Source organism: Mesoplodon densirostris, chromosome 19, assembly GCF_025265405.1.
Source record: "Mesoplodon densirostris isolate mMesDen1 chromosome 19, mMesDen1 primary haplotype, whole genome shotgun sequence".
In the NCBI taxonomy this organism is placed as follows: domain Eukaryota; kingdom Metazoa; phylum Chordata; class Mammalia; order Artiodactyla; family Ziphiidae; genus Mesoplodon; species Mesoplodon densirostris.
In genome coordinates this window covers 53437651-53452957 of record NC_082679.1, presented here as the reverse complement: position 1 = coordinate 53452957, position 15307 = coordinate 53437651, and the positions used below count along the sequence as shown (strand labels likewise).

The 15307-nt window shown below is 41.8% G+C and overlaps 1 protein-coding gene and 1 non-coding gene across 5 annotated transcripts in view; one reads left to right on the top strand and one right to left on the bottom strand.

Moving 5' to 3' along the window:
* WDR59 (WD repeat domain 59) overlaps positions 1-15307 on the top strand; it is a 107935-nt gene that overhangs the window by 68825 nt on the left and 23803 nt on the right. For all 4 annotated transcript variants that reach the window (XM_060084564.1, XM_060084563.1, XM_060084562.1 and 1 more), the window contains exons 20-25: positions 178-259; positions 3427-3539; positions 5120-5270; positions 5365-5437; positions 6983-7109; positions 7269-7411. In XM_060084564.1, coding sequence (XP_059940547.1) covers positions 178-259; positions 3427-3539; positions 5120-5270; positions 5365-5437; positions 6983-7109; positions 7269-7411 — 689 coding nt within the window. The remainder of the gene's footprint in view (positions 1-177; positions 260-3426; positions 3540-5119; positions 5271-5364; positions 5438-6982; positions 7110-7268; positions 7412-15307) is intronic.
* TRNAR-CCU (transfer RNA arginine (anticodon CCU)) lies at positions 2669-2741 on the bottom strand. The gene has a single exon. It is a non-coding gene; the product is annotated as a tRNA-Arg (tRNA).

The following is a 15307-nucleotide window of genomic DNA, read 5'->3' as shown; positions in this document are numbered from 1 at the left end:
CGTCAGCTGTAGGTAAGCTTTTTCTCCATGTTACGTAGAAAGGGAGCTTAAGGCCAATACGAATAAAACATTTTGAGTGACAACCAAAGAAGCAGTTTTTAGTTTATTTGTTAAACCAGGAGTAATTGATTTAGAAGTCAACTGGAAAGAAACTTTTTAATTCTTCTTAAATTTCAGATTGAATGTGAATGATATTCAAGAAACATGTCAGAAGAATGCCACTTCTGCCTTGCTTGTTGGAAGGAAGGATCTCGTCCAGGTATTTTCCATTCTTTTTGTTGGAGATCTGGATTCTTCTCTTGGAGCAGGTTCTTTTCACTTTACTGTTTTGGTTTAGTGACATTTCAAGGTGTACCTCCTATTTTGTAATTTCTTTCCCATTTTCTTTGCCAAACTATAGGGCTAGAGCAGCTTTTTAGATCCCTTGGATGTTTTTCTTATTAGTGCTTAGTTGAGGAGGTCCTAAAGCATTTACTAAGTGTTTTTATAACATCTCTTTTCTATTCTAGGGCAGGGTGATTGTTAATATGTAAATTTGGGTGTCTTTATCTTTGCCATTTACACCCTCAGTTCTGTTTTGTTTGTTTTTACTTTTAAAAATGCTTCATTTCATAAAAGGTTTACCAAGGCATTCCTTAAGATAGAGACATGTTCAGTTTTAAAACAAGGTGTAATATTACAAGAATTAAAATTTCCTTCATCTTTGCAGAAACACGTCAATGCTTAAGCAAGTTGCTCCTATATTGGTGAGGTTTTTTGTTTATTTATTTATTTTTGTTTGTTTGGCCGTGCCACGCAGCTTGCGGGATCTTAGTTCCCTGACCAGGGATCGAACCTGGGCCCTTGGCAGTGAAAGTGCGGATTCCCAACCACTGGACCGCCAGGGAATTCCTGGTGTTTTTTTTTTAAACTGTTTTATTGAGATTGTAGTCCCTAGACCATGCAATTTACACATTTAAGATGTACCATTCAGTGGCTTTTAGTATATTCACAGCATTTTGCAATCATCACCATAAGCAATTTTGGAACATTTCCTTTACCCTGTAAAGGCACCCCACACCCCTTACTTGTCACTGCTCAAGCCCCTCTTCTCCCATCCAGCCCTCGCCAACCACTAATCTATGTTCTGTCTCTATTGCATCTTTTATTCTTTAGTGTGAGGATTAGATTGAGCAATGGAAACTGTGAGCTGCTGTCCTATCTACTCAGTTTTTTCCTTGTAACCCTCCAAATGACCCAGAGCTAAGGCCTCCCCTTGATTTTTATCTGATTGAAAATTCCCTAAGATTTCCTTTTCTCTCCTAGTAAACACCGTCAAGTCTCTGCTGCAAACCCTTTTAAGTAAAACTTAGAGTCATGGATTTAATCTTTTTCTCTAAGGACCCAGCCACCTAAAATTCTGCAAACACTAGGAAAGCAAAACAAAGTAGTGGAAATAGTGAGGAATTTCTAACAGGAGGCGTCAGCCCGACTCCACTCCCTAGTGGTGTAACAGTGGGCCAAGTATTTCCGACTCTGTCAGCCTCTGTGTGTTGGTCAAGTGAGACCCACAAGAATAATTGCCTCATAGGGTTGATGAGAAGATTGGTTCACGTTCTGAAAAAACATTCTCTGAGGAAAAATTACTTCCTAAAGGTTTTTTTTCTTTTTCTTTTAAGTTTTTAAGACTTTTATGGCAGGGTTGATTTGGAAGTTCAGGCTAGTCCGAGTGAAGTGGAAAGACCCTTCCCTGGGGTTCAGACATACCTGGGTTTACATCTGGGCTCCATCCCTTTCATGTTGTGTGATCCTAGGCAGCTACCTAATCATTCTGAACTTCAGTTTCCTCACCTATAAAATAGGAACAATACTTCTGAGGTCCTTATGAGAACTAAATAAAGTAATATGCATACAATTTCCATACCTGTATCTGGTAGATGTAAATACCCAGTATGTGGCAAATTATTGCTGCTGTTCTTGCAATTGCAGTCATCATTGTGGTGTGGTCTTCCTTAACGGACTGGAAATGACATCAGTGCAAATGCTTGGAGAATTTTTTTTGTTGTTCTTTTTGCGCATATTGAAGATGATGTGTCTCCTGTTTTGCAAAGAGTTACAGGAATAAACCTGTCAACTATTTCTGTTGAAGGCACTTAGGAAACGTGTATTACAAGTGAGGAAATAATGGGCCCAAATTGTCAGCCAGGGTATTAAACATCCTTTCCTATCCCAGAAACCTATGAACTTCTTCCAGCAACCATCCAGGTGGTCCATTGATCATAGAAATGAATGTTTTTCTTTTGAACCAATACTCGTGGGGGTTATTTAAGTATACTGGAGCCACACGATTGCATTGATTTCTTTTTAACATATCTGATGTGTTTCTATGCCTGTTTTTCAGTATTTTTATTTGCTTATTCTTTTTTTCTTCTGTTTTAAACTCCTTGATTCAAAGTCTGTATCTTCTTCCTTTCGGGTTTTTCTCAGAGTCTAGTAGTGTTTTCCAGTTGGTGGGCATACAGTGATGTATTGCTAGTAAGAAAGATTTCCCAAAAATAATATTCCATTAAAAAATTTATTTGGTTGCGCTGCGTCTTAGTTGCGGCGTGTGGGATCTTTTAGTAGCAGCATGCGGGCTGCTTAGTTGCAGCATGTGGGCTCTTAGTTGTGGCACACATGTGGGATCTAGTTCCCTGACCAGGGATTGAACCTGGGCCCCCTGCATTAGGAATGCAGAGTCTTAACCGCTGGACCACCAGGGAAGTCCCCAGTATTCCATTTTTAAAGGTATAGAGGGGAGGGGACTCTGTTGATGGTGTGATGTATTTATATTTAGCATGTGCTAAATCTTGGATTTAATAGACACATCATGGACATTAGTTTCTGCTTGAGGACTCCAAGCCCCGTGAGGTTTCAAGTTTGGGGATATTCCTCAGATTTGATGTCAACAAAAAGAAAGCCGAGTCTATTTTTTCTTGGCCTATTTTTCCGTAACTTCAGAGAGTATACTGAAACTTTTGTAATGGAAGGTTTTTCATTATTTGGGCAAAGGACAATCTTAAGTGTGATACCAAATGCATTTTTTCTCCCTGCCAGTTCACTAATGAAGCAGCAGAAAAAGTCACATGAGTCAGTGGTTAAATAGACCATCCAGGGAAGTTGTTGCATGGTGTCATTCCTCTGTCGTCAGCTTCATAAAAGTTTTGAAGGCTAGTGTTTCTCAAATGTGCATACAAGTCCCCCGAGAATCTTGCTGAAATGCAAATTCTGCTTCAGTAGGTCTGGAGTGGGGTGTCAGACTCTGCATTTCAGTAAGCTCCCAGCTTTGGCTGCCCCCAGAATAGCAAGGCTTTAGGCTGTGTGTGGAGGAGGAGGTGGGGTTCTTTCATGGTTCGCGGTCCTGCGTTCACCAGTCTGAGTGTGGGTATTTCTCTTTGATCTGTCCAGGTTTGGTCGCTGGCTACAGTAGCTACGGATCTTTGCCTTGGTCCGAAGTCTGACCCAGATTTGGAAACACCCTGGGCTCGACATCCATTTGGGCGACAGCTACTGGAGTCTCTGTAGGTTTTGAGAGCTAAAAGTGAGGAAAATGAGTGATGTCAATTTTAGGTCTATAAACACTTTCAGTGTTTTTGTCTAAGAGAAAAGTGCAAAGGCCTGAGGCATGAGAAGAGGAAGTGAGACCTTTCCTTTTAGGGCTGCTATAATTTCTGTGCAGAATTCACTTCTTAGAGCAGAAGGAATTATATAGTATTTGTCATTTATAACAAGGATTTGGGACTCATGTGTCCTTGAGAGAGTTATGCTTTGGCCCAGAAGTACATCAGTCTGAACACAGGAGTTTGAGTTCTTGAGGTAGAAAGTTTCTTGGGTGCTATAGAATCTCGCCCCTGAGAGCAGGTTAGAGAATTGCACGTTGGCCTTCGTGTTTTCCAAAGGCCACGATGCATTCACCCTGTTAGACAGTTTATGAAAACCTTGAGTTTGTGTTTGATTTATTGCACTGAAATATGGCAAACTGGAAATACAGTGTGCAAAATGATTCACAACCAGGAAAAACCACTTGAGGCTCCAAGACAGGGAGGCCCAGGTCCTGACAGAGAGATGGAAAAGCTCTCCTTCCTTCAGGTGGAGGTTTGCTTTACCTACTTGTTGAGGCCGGACCTGGGACACGTGCTCATGCTTCAGGTTGCTCATGGTGCTTGTCCTACCCACTTCATATGAGGCTCATGAGATAGTGTGAAAACACCTTAAAACTATTAGACATTGCTTGGTAGGAAAGTATCAATATTATTGCATCACCAAGGCCAGGTCCCTGGGATCTCTACCTCACATTCTGTCTAGCACAGTTGTACTGAAAGGAGCAAAGGGGATGTGAGGACCTAAAAGGTAAAACTATCCCCTGTTGTTCTTACTTAATAGCTTAGACTCATAATGCCACCTCCTGAGTCTGTGACCTGCTCCCCATACTGTGGTGGCACCATGCTCTCTGAGCACCTCCATGTAGCCTTAGGTCATAGGAATGGAGGACATAGAAACCCCCCAGGAAGCAGTGTGATGCCTCCTTGGAGTTGGAGAGGCCGAGAGAGCATGTATGGCCTCACTCAGATGTGGGTTGAGTCTCCTTAATTCTTGAAGAAGCTCCATTCAAGTCTGAGCCCAGGCCTGGCTGCCAGCTAGGAGCTTTCAGGTTGGTTATATCTAGGTCACGTGTAATACTCAGATACATGTTATTCCAAAACAAATTGAGCCAAACTCAGAGTCGATCATGCTCCTGGATCTGCAGGAAACCCTCGGTCCTGATGGGGGCTTTGGAGGCAGAATCAAGAATTCTCCCTTCCTTTATGGTTTATCACAGGATATAGTTCCCTGTGCTATACAGTAGGATACCCATTCTTATAAATGATAATGGAAAAGAGTATGAAAAAGAATGTATATATATATATATATATATGTATAACTGAAGAACTTGGGTGTACAGTAGAAATTAACACAACACTGTAAATCAACTAAACTTCAATAATATAAATGAAAAAAAAATCTGCCTTCCTACCCCGATGGTGACAGCCCACCGCTGTCGTGACATTCATTCTTCCCCCTGCCTTTCTCATGAGTTCTCTCCTGCCCCCTTTCTCTCCAGGCTGGCTCATTACTGCCGGCTCCGGGACGTGCAGACGTTGGCTATGCTCTGCAGTGTGTTTGAAGCCCAGTCTCGGCCGCAGGGGATACCAAACCCCTTCGGGCCTTTTCCCAGCCGCTCATCTAACCTTGTGGTGTCCCACAGTCGATACGTAAGTTGGGGGTTTCCTGGTGTGAGTTTGACTTTTCCCAGAGGTCGCCGTCATGGGGAACAGCGCTCTCATGCTGCTCCTGTTTGCTCTGCAGCCCAGCTTTACATCCTCTGGTTCCTGCTCAAGTATGTCCGACCCAGGATTCAACACTGGTGGCTGGAACATAGGTTGGTATAGCCTTAGCCCACACTCGGTTTTTGTTTTTGTTTTTGTTTTTTTAAACATCTTTATTGGAGTATAATTGCTTTACAGTGGTGTGTTAGTTTCCATGCTGGGTTTTTATACTCTAAATGTGGTGTGCGATTTAATATGTAATCTTTACTTGATGAATACTCTCCACATTTTTCCTTGTTTCTCATTGCCACACACACACACAGTGCGCCGCGAAGCTTGCAGGATCTTAGTTCATCTTAGTTCCCCGACCAGGGATTGAACCTGGGCCCGCTGCAGTGGAAGCTTGGAGTCTTAACCACTGGACCACCAGGGAATTCCCCCTTTGCCCTTTTTAAAAAAAAAATAATTAATTTATTAATTTATTTATGGCTGTGTTGGGTCTTCGTTGCTGCACGCAGGCTTCCTCTAGTTGCGGCGAGCAGGAGCTACTCTTTTGCGGTGCATGGACTTCTCATTGTGGTGCCCTCTCTTGTTGCGGAGCATGGGCTCTAGGTGCAGGCTCAGTAGTTGTGGTTCATGGGCTCTAGAGCGCAGGCTCAGTAGTTGTGGCGCACAGGCTTAGTTGCTCCGCGGCATGTGGGATCTTCCCAGACCAGGACTCAAACCTGTGTCCCCTGCATTGGCAGGCAGATTCTTAACCACTGCACCACAGGGAAGCCCCCCTCTCATTGCCCTTTAAATTGAGTATGACGGGGATACTGTAGTCAGCAAGATCTGGGCTTTTCGTGTTTGAACAGGCTGGTTTCTGGTCTCTCTGCCTTGCTGGGTTGCTTTCCATCTTGTAACCTTAAGAAACTGACAGTGGGACTTCCCAGTGTCCCCCCGCAAATGCTAACCCTTATCCTTTCTCCTGCACAAGCCCCTTTCCCGATCATCTGCCACTTCCTGTTACCTCCCTCTCCCCACGTACCTCCTTCAGGGTAGAGAAATAAAGCTGAGCCTGGTTCCAGCTGGCCGTAAAGGTCTATTTAACGAGGAAGTGTATTTGTGTTTTCTGGATTTTTTAAATTTCTTTTTAAAAATGATCTTAGTTTTGTTGATTACAAAAGTACTATTTGCCCAGTGAAGAAAAACAAAACAAAAAGCATTAGTGGAGAAAATAGTAATCATTGATTCCCCCACCTAGAAATAGCATATGTTAACATTCCAGAACATTTTCTTCCAACCTTCGTGTGTGTGGGGGGGTCATTCTATATTTCTGGTTTTTGTGTTCCATTTTTGATTTTGTCATGAGCATTTTCTCATGTCATTTAAAGAGTTTTTATAAGTAATGCCTGCCTAATAGTCTACATCATCTCTACCATAATTTGCTTATTCATTTTGTGGGTACTTAATTATCAAGTTACCTTAATAGTAAACACCTAGACAAAAAGGTAAGGCTAGGAAAGTGTTCTGTTTAGTTCCATTTCTCAGGATCTTCAACTTAGCTTATCTTTCTTCCAGGGAGTAAATTGGACACATGTGCATTATGAGAGTTTTCTGGTATTTCCCATGCCTTCTCTGATTTTCATCTTCTCTTCCCATTTGATTTTTTTCAGTGGGAAGAGAGACAGACCACATATGTTCACCCTGGGGAGAGTCCTCACCAGAAGAAATCCGATTTGGGAGTCTGACCTACAGTGATCCTCGTGAGCGAGAGCGTGACCAGCACGATAAAAATAAAAGGTAATGACCTTGGCAGGTGGGAGCTGCAATTTCATGACGCTTAGATTCTCCAAAATCAGGACTCTTAGCGTATTATGTGTCATTTGTTATATTAAGTGCTGTTTGGCCTTGAGCTTGTTTCTCTTAAAGGAACTGACCAGAATTTTGAATTTGATCCAGGCTTCTGGACCCCGCCAATACCCAGCAATTTGATGACTTTAAGAAATGCTACGGAGAAATCCTCTACCGCTGGGGTCTGAGGGAGAAACGAGCTGAAGTGCTGAAGTTTGTTTCCTGTCCTCCTGATCCTCACAAAGGAATCGGTGAATAAGAATTTCTTTCTCTTCCCATCACTCTCTGAAAAGCCCTATAATTTAATGTGCCCATAACATAATACTTGGAATGAAGTTCCAGTTTCTCATCTATAAGTAGAAATTTCTGAAGCATTTTGAGTCTGTTTCAAGCTTCTGAAAACCCTGGCATTTCATGAGGTGATTACATTTTTATTGTAACGCAAGAAGTTTTCTATACAATCCTCAGATATTGATTGGAAGTAGGGACATTTATTCAGTGATTCAACTAATGTTTATCCAATTCCTCTTAGTCACAGTGCTAGCACACTCACTCCTTCCCGTGGTGGAACGCACAGACCGGTGGGAGAGGAAAATATAATTACAAATTGTGATCAGTATTTACGAGCAAACAAAAGGGGTGTTGGGGCAGGGAAGCAAGTGGGGAGACTCTTAGAAGACATGTCGAGCTGTATCGGGAAGGCTCTCTGAGGAGCTGAGGTTTGCAGGATGGGGTGGAGCCACACGTGCAGCGAGAGAGCAGCACGACGGGCATCCCATGCAGAGGGAGCGGGTCCATGGGGGAAATAACTTGCTCTTCTAAACAAGTGGAGGAAGACCCGTGTGGCTAGAGCACAATGAGCGAGAAGAGTGCTGTAAAATGAGACTGTAGGATAGTCAGAGTCATGGTAAAGAATCTGGATTGTATTCTAAGTCCAATGGTGAGCTTCGAAGGACCTTAATAGGTACGTTATATGACCTCCCTGGTGGTCCAGTGCTTAGGACTCTGTGCTTTCACTGCCATGGGCCCGGGTCCGATCCCTGGTCAGGGAACTAAGATCCCGCAAGCCGCGTGGTGAGGCCAAAAAAAAAAAAGTAAGTGATGTGCTCTGGTTTCCATTGTAAGAGGATCCCTTCGGCTGTTATAGGAAGAAAGGGCTGCAGGAGGATAGAAGCAGAGGTAGGAAGGCCATTTGAAGATTCTTAGATAGTCAGAGAGAGATGGGCGGCCTAGTCTCGGGGTGACAGCAGTGGAGGGGGAGAGAGATGAGTGGAGTAAAAATGTGTTTTAGAGGTAGACTCAACATGACTTACTAACAGGTTGGGTATGGGCTTGAGGAGAAGAGGCAAAGCTTAGCGGATTCCCACGTTTCCAGCTCAAGCAACTGGGTAGATGGTGGTGCCATATTCTACGATAGAAAAGACTGGAAGAACATTGAAAACTCAGTTTGGGACAGTTGGAGATGTTGGTGAGGTTCAGACTGTAGAAATCATGCAGGCAGTTGGATGTGAGTCTGGAGCTTAAAGGACAGTTCAGGGCTGAAACTAGGAATGTGGGAATCTTCACCATGTCAGTGGTGTTCAAGCTGTGAGAGTTGAGTGCATTTACCTGGGAGCTGGGGGGTGGGGAGGAAGAGGATGGGAGGAGCAAATAAGAGAGCCCACTTACTCTGGGCCTTGAGAGAAACCAGTACTTGGAGATTGAGTCTTGGAGGAAGAACCAGAAACAGAGACTTAGAATGAGATACCAGTGAATTTTGAGGAAAAGCAAGACTGTACTATGAAAGAAGCTAAGAGAAGAGATGTTTTCTAAAGAGTGACATGAAAGACAGATACAAGAGTGGACTGAACACACACTGATTTCCGTTCTCCCCCACACCCTGCCAAGGTGTCTACATAGAGCTTTTCTGTAAAGACACAACCATGCAAGGAGAAGTAATGTTGGCAGTAAAACTTGGGACCTGGGGGGCAGATAAGGTTAGTGATACCTGATCTCATGGGGGAGAAAGCTGAGCCCTGAACTGGCAGGCAGAAAAACAGCAACGCACATGGCAGAACCCCCAGGTGGCTCAGGAATTAGTGGTACCCCGTACCTCTGCAAGTGGCATGAAGGTGAGGTCAGAAACGGGAGTATTGTGTCATGGCCTTTCTAGGGTGCCCAGATCCCCACTCCTAGTTTGCAGAGCAGTTATCGCCCTTCCTCTCCCCCAGCAGAAAACGGAAGTTCATTCTCTAAAGAAGGTGGACACATTTCCCAATAAAGGGGCCGCCATGTAGCTAGCATACGAATGAGGAAAGACCCAGGGATATAGAGAAGATCCTAGAAGCTTCCAGAGAGAGAAAACAGGTCACATACAAAGAACAGGAATGTGAACAGCATCACACTTCTCGGGAGCAGTGAACTAGGTACTGGGACTAGATGACAGCAGAGCAGCAGCGCCTTCCCTGTTCTCAAGAAAATGATCCTCTTAGAGTCTCTTCGAATTCTAACCTAGAATTCTGTACCCAAGTCATCCATCAAGTGTAAAAGTAGGCCTTCAGCCTATCCAAGGAGGAGAAGTAGATTCAAGCCAGGAAACCAGGGTGTTGGGATGATGGTGAAGGGAGATGTATGTGACAGACCTGAAGACAGACCAGTCCAGGTTGGAGCTTCAGAGCATTGTCTCCAAGAGGAGAAAAAAAAATCTGTGTATTTCAGTGTATATACTGTATTTCAGTATTCAGTGTATTTACAGAAGATTCAGATGTTTGGAGATGAATTATCAATAAGTATGTAACTAAGCAAACAGGAAAAACAAGACTAACTCTAGGAGGAACAAAATATGCAAGAAAGAAAGGAAGTCATCATGGTGTGTGGCTTGGCTTGAATAATATTTACCTAGAGAAATAATGTGAAAACAGTACTGATCCAACCAACTGATAATAGAACCACATGGGGAAGATGAGGAACAGGTGGTACATGAGTCTGGTTGGGGAGATTGGGGAATGAAAGAGCTTCCACCCGGGAAGGTCAAGAGACAGTGCTTACATATGACAACTAAAAAACAGCTTTATGAACATGTTGTGTAGAGATAGGGAGGTAGAAACAGAAGAAATAGTTAAGAATTTCCTCTAGAGGGTGATGGGTGTAGGAGTGAAAGGGAATGCTGCTTTTCATAACACGATACATAGAATAATTTGACCCTTTAAGTTGTGCGAGTATAGTTTCAATTAAAAAAACAAACTAATATATAAATACTTACATACTAATACATACATTGAATAACAAGGATTATTTTAATATGGATTATCTTTTTTAAAATTAATTAATTTATTTGTTTTTTTAAATTTTTGGCTGTGTTGGGTCTTTGTTGCTGTGCACGGGCTTTCTCTAGTTTTGGCGAGTGGGGGCTACTCTTTGTTGTGGTGCTCAGGCTTCTCATTGTCGTGTCTTCTCTTGTTGCAGAGCACAGGCTCTAGGCGCGCAGGCTTCAGTAGTTGTGGCACGTGGGTGCAGTAGTTGTGGCTTGCGGGCTCTGGAGTGCAGGCTCAGTAGTTGTGGCGCACAGGCTTATTTGCTCCGTGGCATGTGGGATCTTCCCGGGCCAGGGCTTGAACCCATGTCCCCTGCATTGGCAGGCGGATTCTTAACCACTGCGCCACCAGGGAAGCCCCAAATATGGATTATCTGGGTGCATGTACATAAAGAAATGCAGACAGAAAATGCTATGTGGGTACATATTTTTCAGAGCATCTACATGCATGAAAGTATATCAGGGAGAGATTAATGATGGCCTGGAGCAATTTGTCTTTTAAAATTAGTTTCTAGGAAAATGAATCACAGAGATGTGTAACTGATGTGTCAGTCCATCAATCAGCTAGACGTATTGACATCTCCTATTATAAAGGTCGTGCTGGGTTCTGTGGGGTGGACAAAGAACTGTAAGGTGTGGTTTGGGGAGGGGCTCATTCAAGAAGTCTATAATCCAATCAGAGAGATGAAACAGAAGCTCATGAAGACTTAAATGATGTTCGAGAATGAATAGTATGTCCTAATATCATTACAAACAATGCTACAAAATTTCAGAAAGAAGCGGGGAGCGTGGATTGTGGAAGAGTCACAGACAAAAACATTAAGTATTTCATCCTTAAAGTTTTTCCTTTGGAAGAGTCAGACTACCCAAATACAGGAAATAGCAGGTATTGAATATGACAAGGTTGCCAAGTTGGTCTCCTTCCTCCTGGTGGAAAACCAGCAGTTTCCTCTCACACTTATCACATCTGCAAGGGTCCCTCCATATCAGCAGCAAGATTTGAGAAATGAAGTTGTTTTCATTTAGGGGATTAGATATTTATAGAAAGGACTCCAGGCTTCATTTATTTTGAGGGGATAATGCTAGACAGAGTATTCTTTTAAAAAAAAAAAAAAGGAAAAAGGAAAAAAAAAAACTCCACATGCAAGGTGATTTTTGTCTTTGTTTTTTCTATCGAGGCATGAGGCGCTAGGTCAGAATGGTGGTAGAGAAGGTGCAGCCCTCCCCCAGTTCCTATCTGCCCACCTGAATTTTATTCAGCAATTTTCTGTTTCAGTTTATTAATTTAATGTCTTATTTACTTGGCTGGTTTTACTTACATTTGTGTAATGTGGTGTTAATTAACACACGTAATTCTTCTATGTGATTAACAAACTAGAATTGTATGACACTAAACCTTTGGAGTTAGCTTCCACCTGGAAGTTCCGTAAAGCCTTGGGAATCCTAATTTGATCGTTCCATGTACCAGCAGTATTTTTATTGTCCTTATTAGTTTGTCTATTAGGAACCAAGAATGATCCATTTCGCCTCTACCAGGTTTCACCTGCAAAGCCTGTACCTGTGATCCTGTGCCTCCTTCCCTGAGATCCCCCAAGTTTATCAGTGTTCCAGTGAAAGACACTTGACAGCTTTGTGGTTTTCATCAATGTCTTATAGTTTTCCGAGTAAAGGTCTTCTACCTCCTTAGGTAGGTTTATTCCTAGGTATTTTATTCTTTTTGATGTGATGGTAAATGGGATTGTTTCCTTAATTTATCTTCCTGATAGTTCATTGTTAGTGTATAGAAATGCAACAGATTTTTGTATATTAATTTTGTATCCTGCAGCTTTACTGAATTTGTTGATGAGCTCTAGTAGTTTTCTGGTGGTGTCTTTAGGATTTTCTGTGTATGGTATCATGTCATCTGCAAACAGTGACATTTTTGCTTCTTCCTTTCCAATTTGGATTTCTTTTATTTATTTATTTTTCTTGTCTGTTTGCTGTGGCTAGGACTTCCAGTATTATGTTGAATAGAAGTGGCAAGAGTGGGCATCCTTGTCTTGTTCCTGATCTTAGAGGAAATGCTTTCAGCTTTTCACTGTTGAGTATGATGTTATTAGCTGTGGGTTTGTCATATAAGACCTTTATTATGTTGAGGTGTGTTCCCTCTATGCCCACTTTATGGAGAGTTTTTATCATAAATGGATGTTTAATTTTGTCAAAAGCTTTTTCTGCATCTATTGAGATGATCATATGGTTTTTATTCTTCAATTTGTTAATGTAGTGTATCACACTGATTGATTTGCTGAAAAATCCTTGCATCCGTGGGATGAATCGACTTGATCAAGGTGTATGATCCTTTTAATGTATTGTTGGATTCAGTTTGTTAAAACTTTGTTCAGAATTTTTGCATCTGTGTTCGTCAGTGATATTGGCCTGTAATTTTCTTTTTTTGTGTGTGGTATCTTTGTCTAGTTCTGGTATCAGGGTGATGCTGACCTTGTAAATTATGAGTGTTCCTTCCTCTGTGATTTTTTGGAATAGTTTGAGAAAGATAGGTGTTAACTCTTCTCTAAATGTTTGGTAGAATTCACCCGTAAAGCCTTCTGGTCCTGGACTCTTGTTTGTTGGGAGTTTTTAAATTACTAATTGAATTTCATTACTGGTAATTGGTCTGTTCATATTTTCTTTTTCTTCCTGGTTCAGTCTTGGGAGATTGTACATTTCTAAGTGATTTTGAACACATTCCACATCCCTTTGTACCTCCTAAAGTGGTAAAAGTTAGCATGTTTACCAGCATCACCCAAAGTGGATGCATACTCTTACCAACTGTTAACTAGTGGTCATGCCATTATATGCAACAATGAGCGGCAAGAGAGGATATTAAGATTATGCTCAGTAACTTAGTGTTTTTGAATTTTTTCTCTTTAGGAATTTAAATCCATTTAGAAATCGTCCACACCCCTAAAGATTATTGGCTAGTTAAATGAAATATAAGTTCAAGGTCTTAAAGTTAATAAGGATGTTAGAAATTATGTTTTAAGTGACACACTAAAAAGAAACATGATTACTAATGATGTATTGAATTTTTCAACAAGATGACATTTTAATCATTTTACCCAGATAGAAGTGGAGAATAGTTTACATACACAGTTATCTCAATTGCCAAAGAACAACCCTTTTAAAAAGACATGTTATGGGCTTCCCTGGTGGCGCAGTGGTTGAGAGTCCGCCTGCCGATGCAGGTGACACAGGTTCGTGCCCCAATCCGGGAAGATCACACATGCCGCAGAGCGGCTAGGCCCGTGAGCCATGGCCGCTGAGCCTGCGTGTCCCGAGCCTGTGCTCCACAACGGGAGAGGCCACAACAGTGAGAGGCCCGCGTACTGCAAAAAAAAAAAAAAAAAAAAAAAAAAAAAGACATGTTATTATCATTCAGTTTACATGAACACACGGTTTTTACATTTTCATAATTTTAAATGTTGAATCTTTTCAAACCAATAAAACCAGTAAAGGAAACTTAAGAAATATAAACTAATCAGTTTTTAATGAGAACACAAAGCAAAGTCTTACATAATATATACAGTTATGCTTTACAGAACTAGAACAAAAAATTTTTAAATTTGTATGGAAACACAAAAGACCCCACATAGCCAAAGCAATCCTGAGAAAGAAAAATGGAGCTGGAGGAATCAGGCTCCCTAACTTCAGACTGTACTACAAAGCTACAGTAATCAAAACAGTGTAGGGCCTCCCTGGTGGCGCAGTGGTTGAGAGTCCGCCTGCCGATGCAGGGGATATGGGTTCGTGCCCCGATCTGGGAGGATCCCATATGCCGCGGAGCGGCTGGGCCCGTGAGCCATGGCCGCTGGGCCTGCGCATCCGGAGCCTGTGCTCCGCAACGGGAGAGGCCACAACAGTGAGAGGCCCGCATATCGCAAAAAAAAAAAAAAAAAAAAAAAAACAGTGTAGTACTGGTGCAAAAACAGAACTATAGATCAATGGAACAGGATAGAAAGTCCAGAGATAAACCCATGCACCTATGGTCAATTAATCTATGAAAGAGGAGGCAAGAATATACAATGGAGAAAAGACAGTCTCTTCAATAACTGGTGCTGGGAAAACTGGACAACTACATGTAAAAGAATGAAATTAGAACACTGTCTAACATCATACTCAAAAATAAACTCAAAGTGGATCAAAGACCTAAATGTAAGGCCAGACACTATAAAACTCTTAGAGGAAAACATAGGCAGAACACCCTTTGACATAAATCGCAGCAATATCTTTTTTATCTGTCTCCTAGAGTAATAAAAATAAAAACAAAAATAAATGGGACCTAATTAAGTTTAAAAGCTTCTGCAGAGCAAAGGAAACCATAAACAAAACAAAAAGACAACCCACAGAATGGGAGAAAATGTTTGCAAATGAAGCGACCAATAAGGAATTAATCTCCAAAATATGCAAACAGCTTATGCAGCTCTGTATCAAAAAAATCCCCAAACAACCCAATCAAAGAATGGGCAGAAGACCTAAATAGACATTTCTCCAAAGAAAACATACCAGATGGCCAAGAAGCACATGAAAAGGTGCTCAACATCACTAATTATCAAAGAAATGCAAATTAAAACTACAGTGAGGTATCACCTCACACCAGTCAGAATGACCATCATCAAAAAGTCTACAAACAATAAATGCTGGAGGGGGTGTGGAGAAAAGGGAACCCTCCTACACTGTTGGTGGGAATGTAAATTGGTGTAACCACTATAGAGGTTCCTTAACAAACTAAAAATCGAACTACTATATGATCCAGCAATCCCACTCCAGGACATATATCCAGAGAAAACCATACTTTGAAAAGACACATTCACCTCTA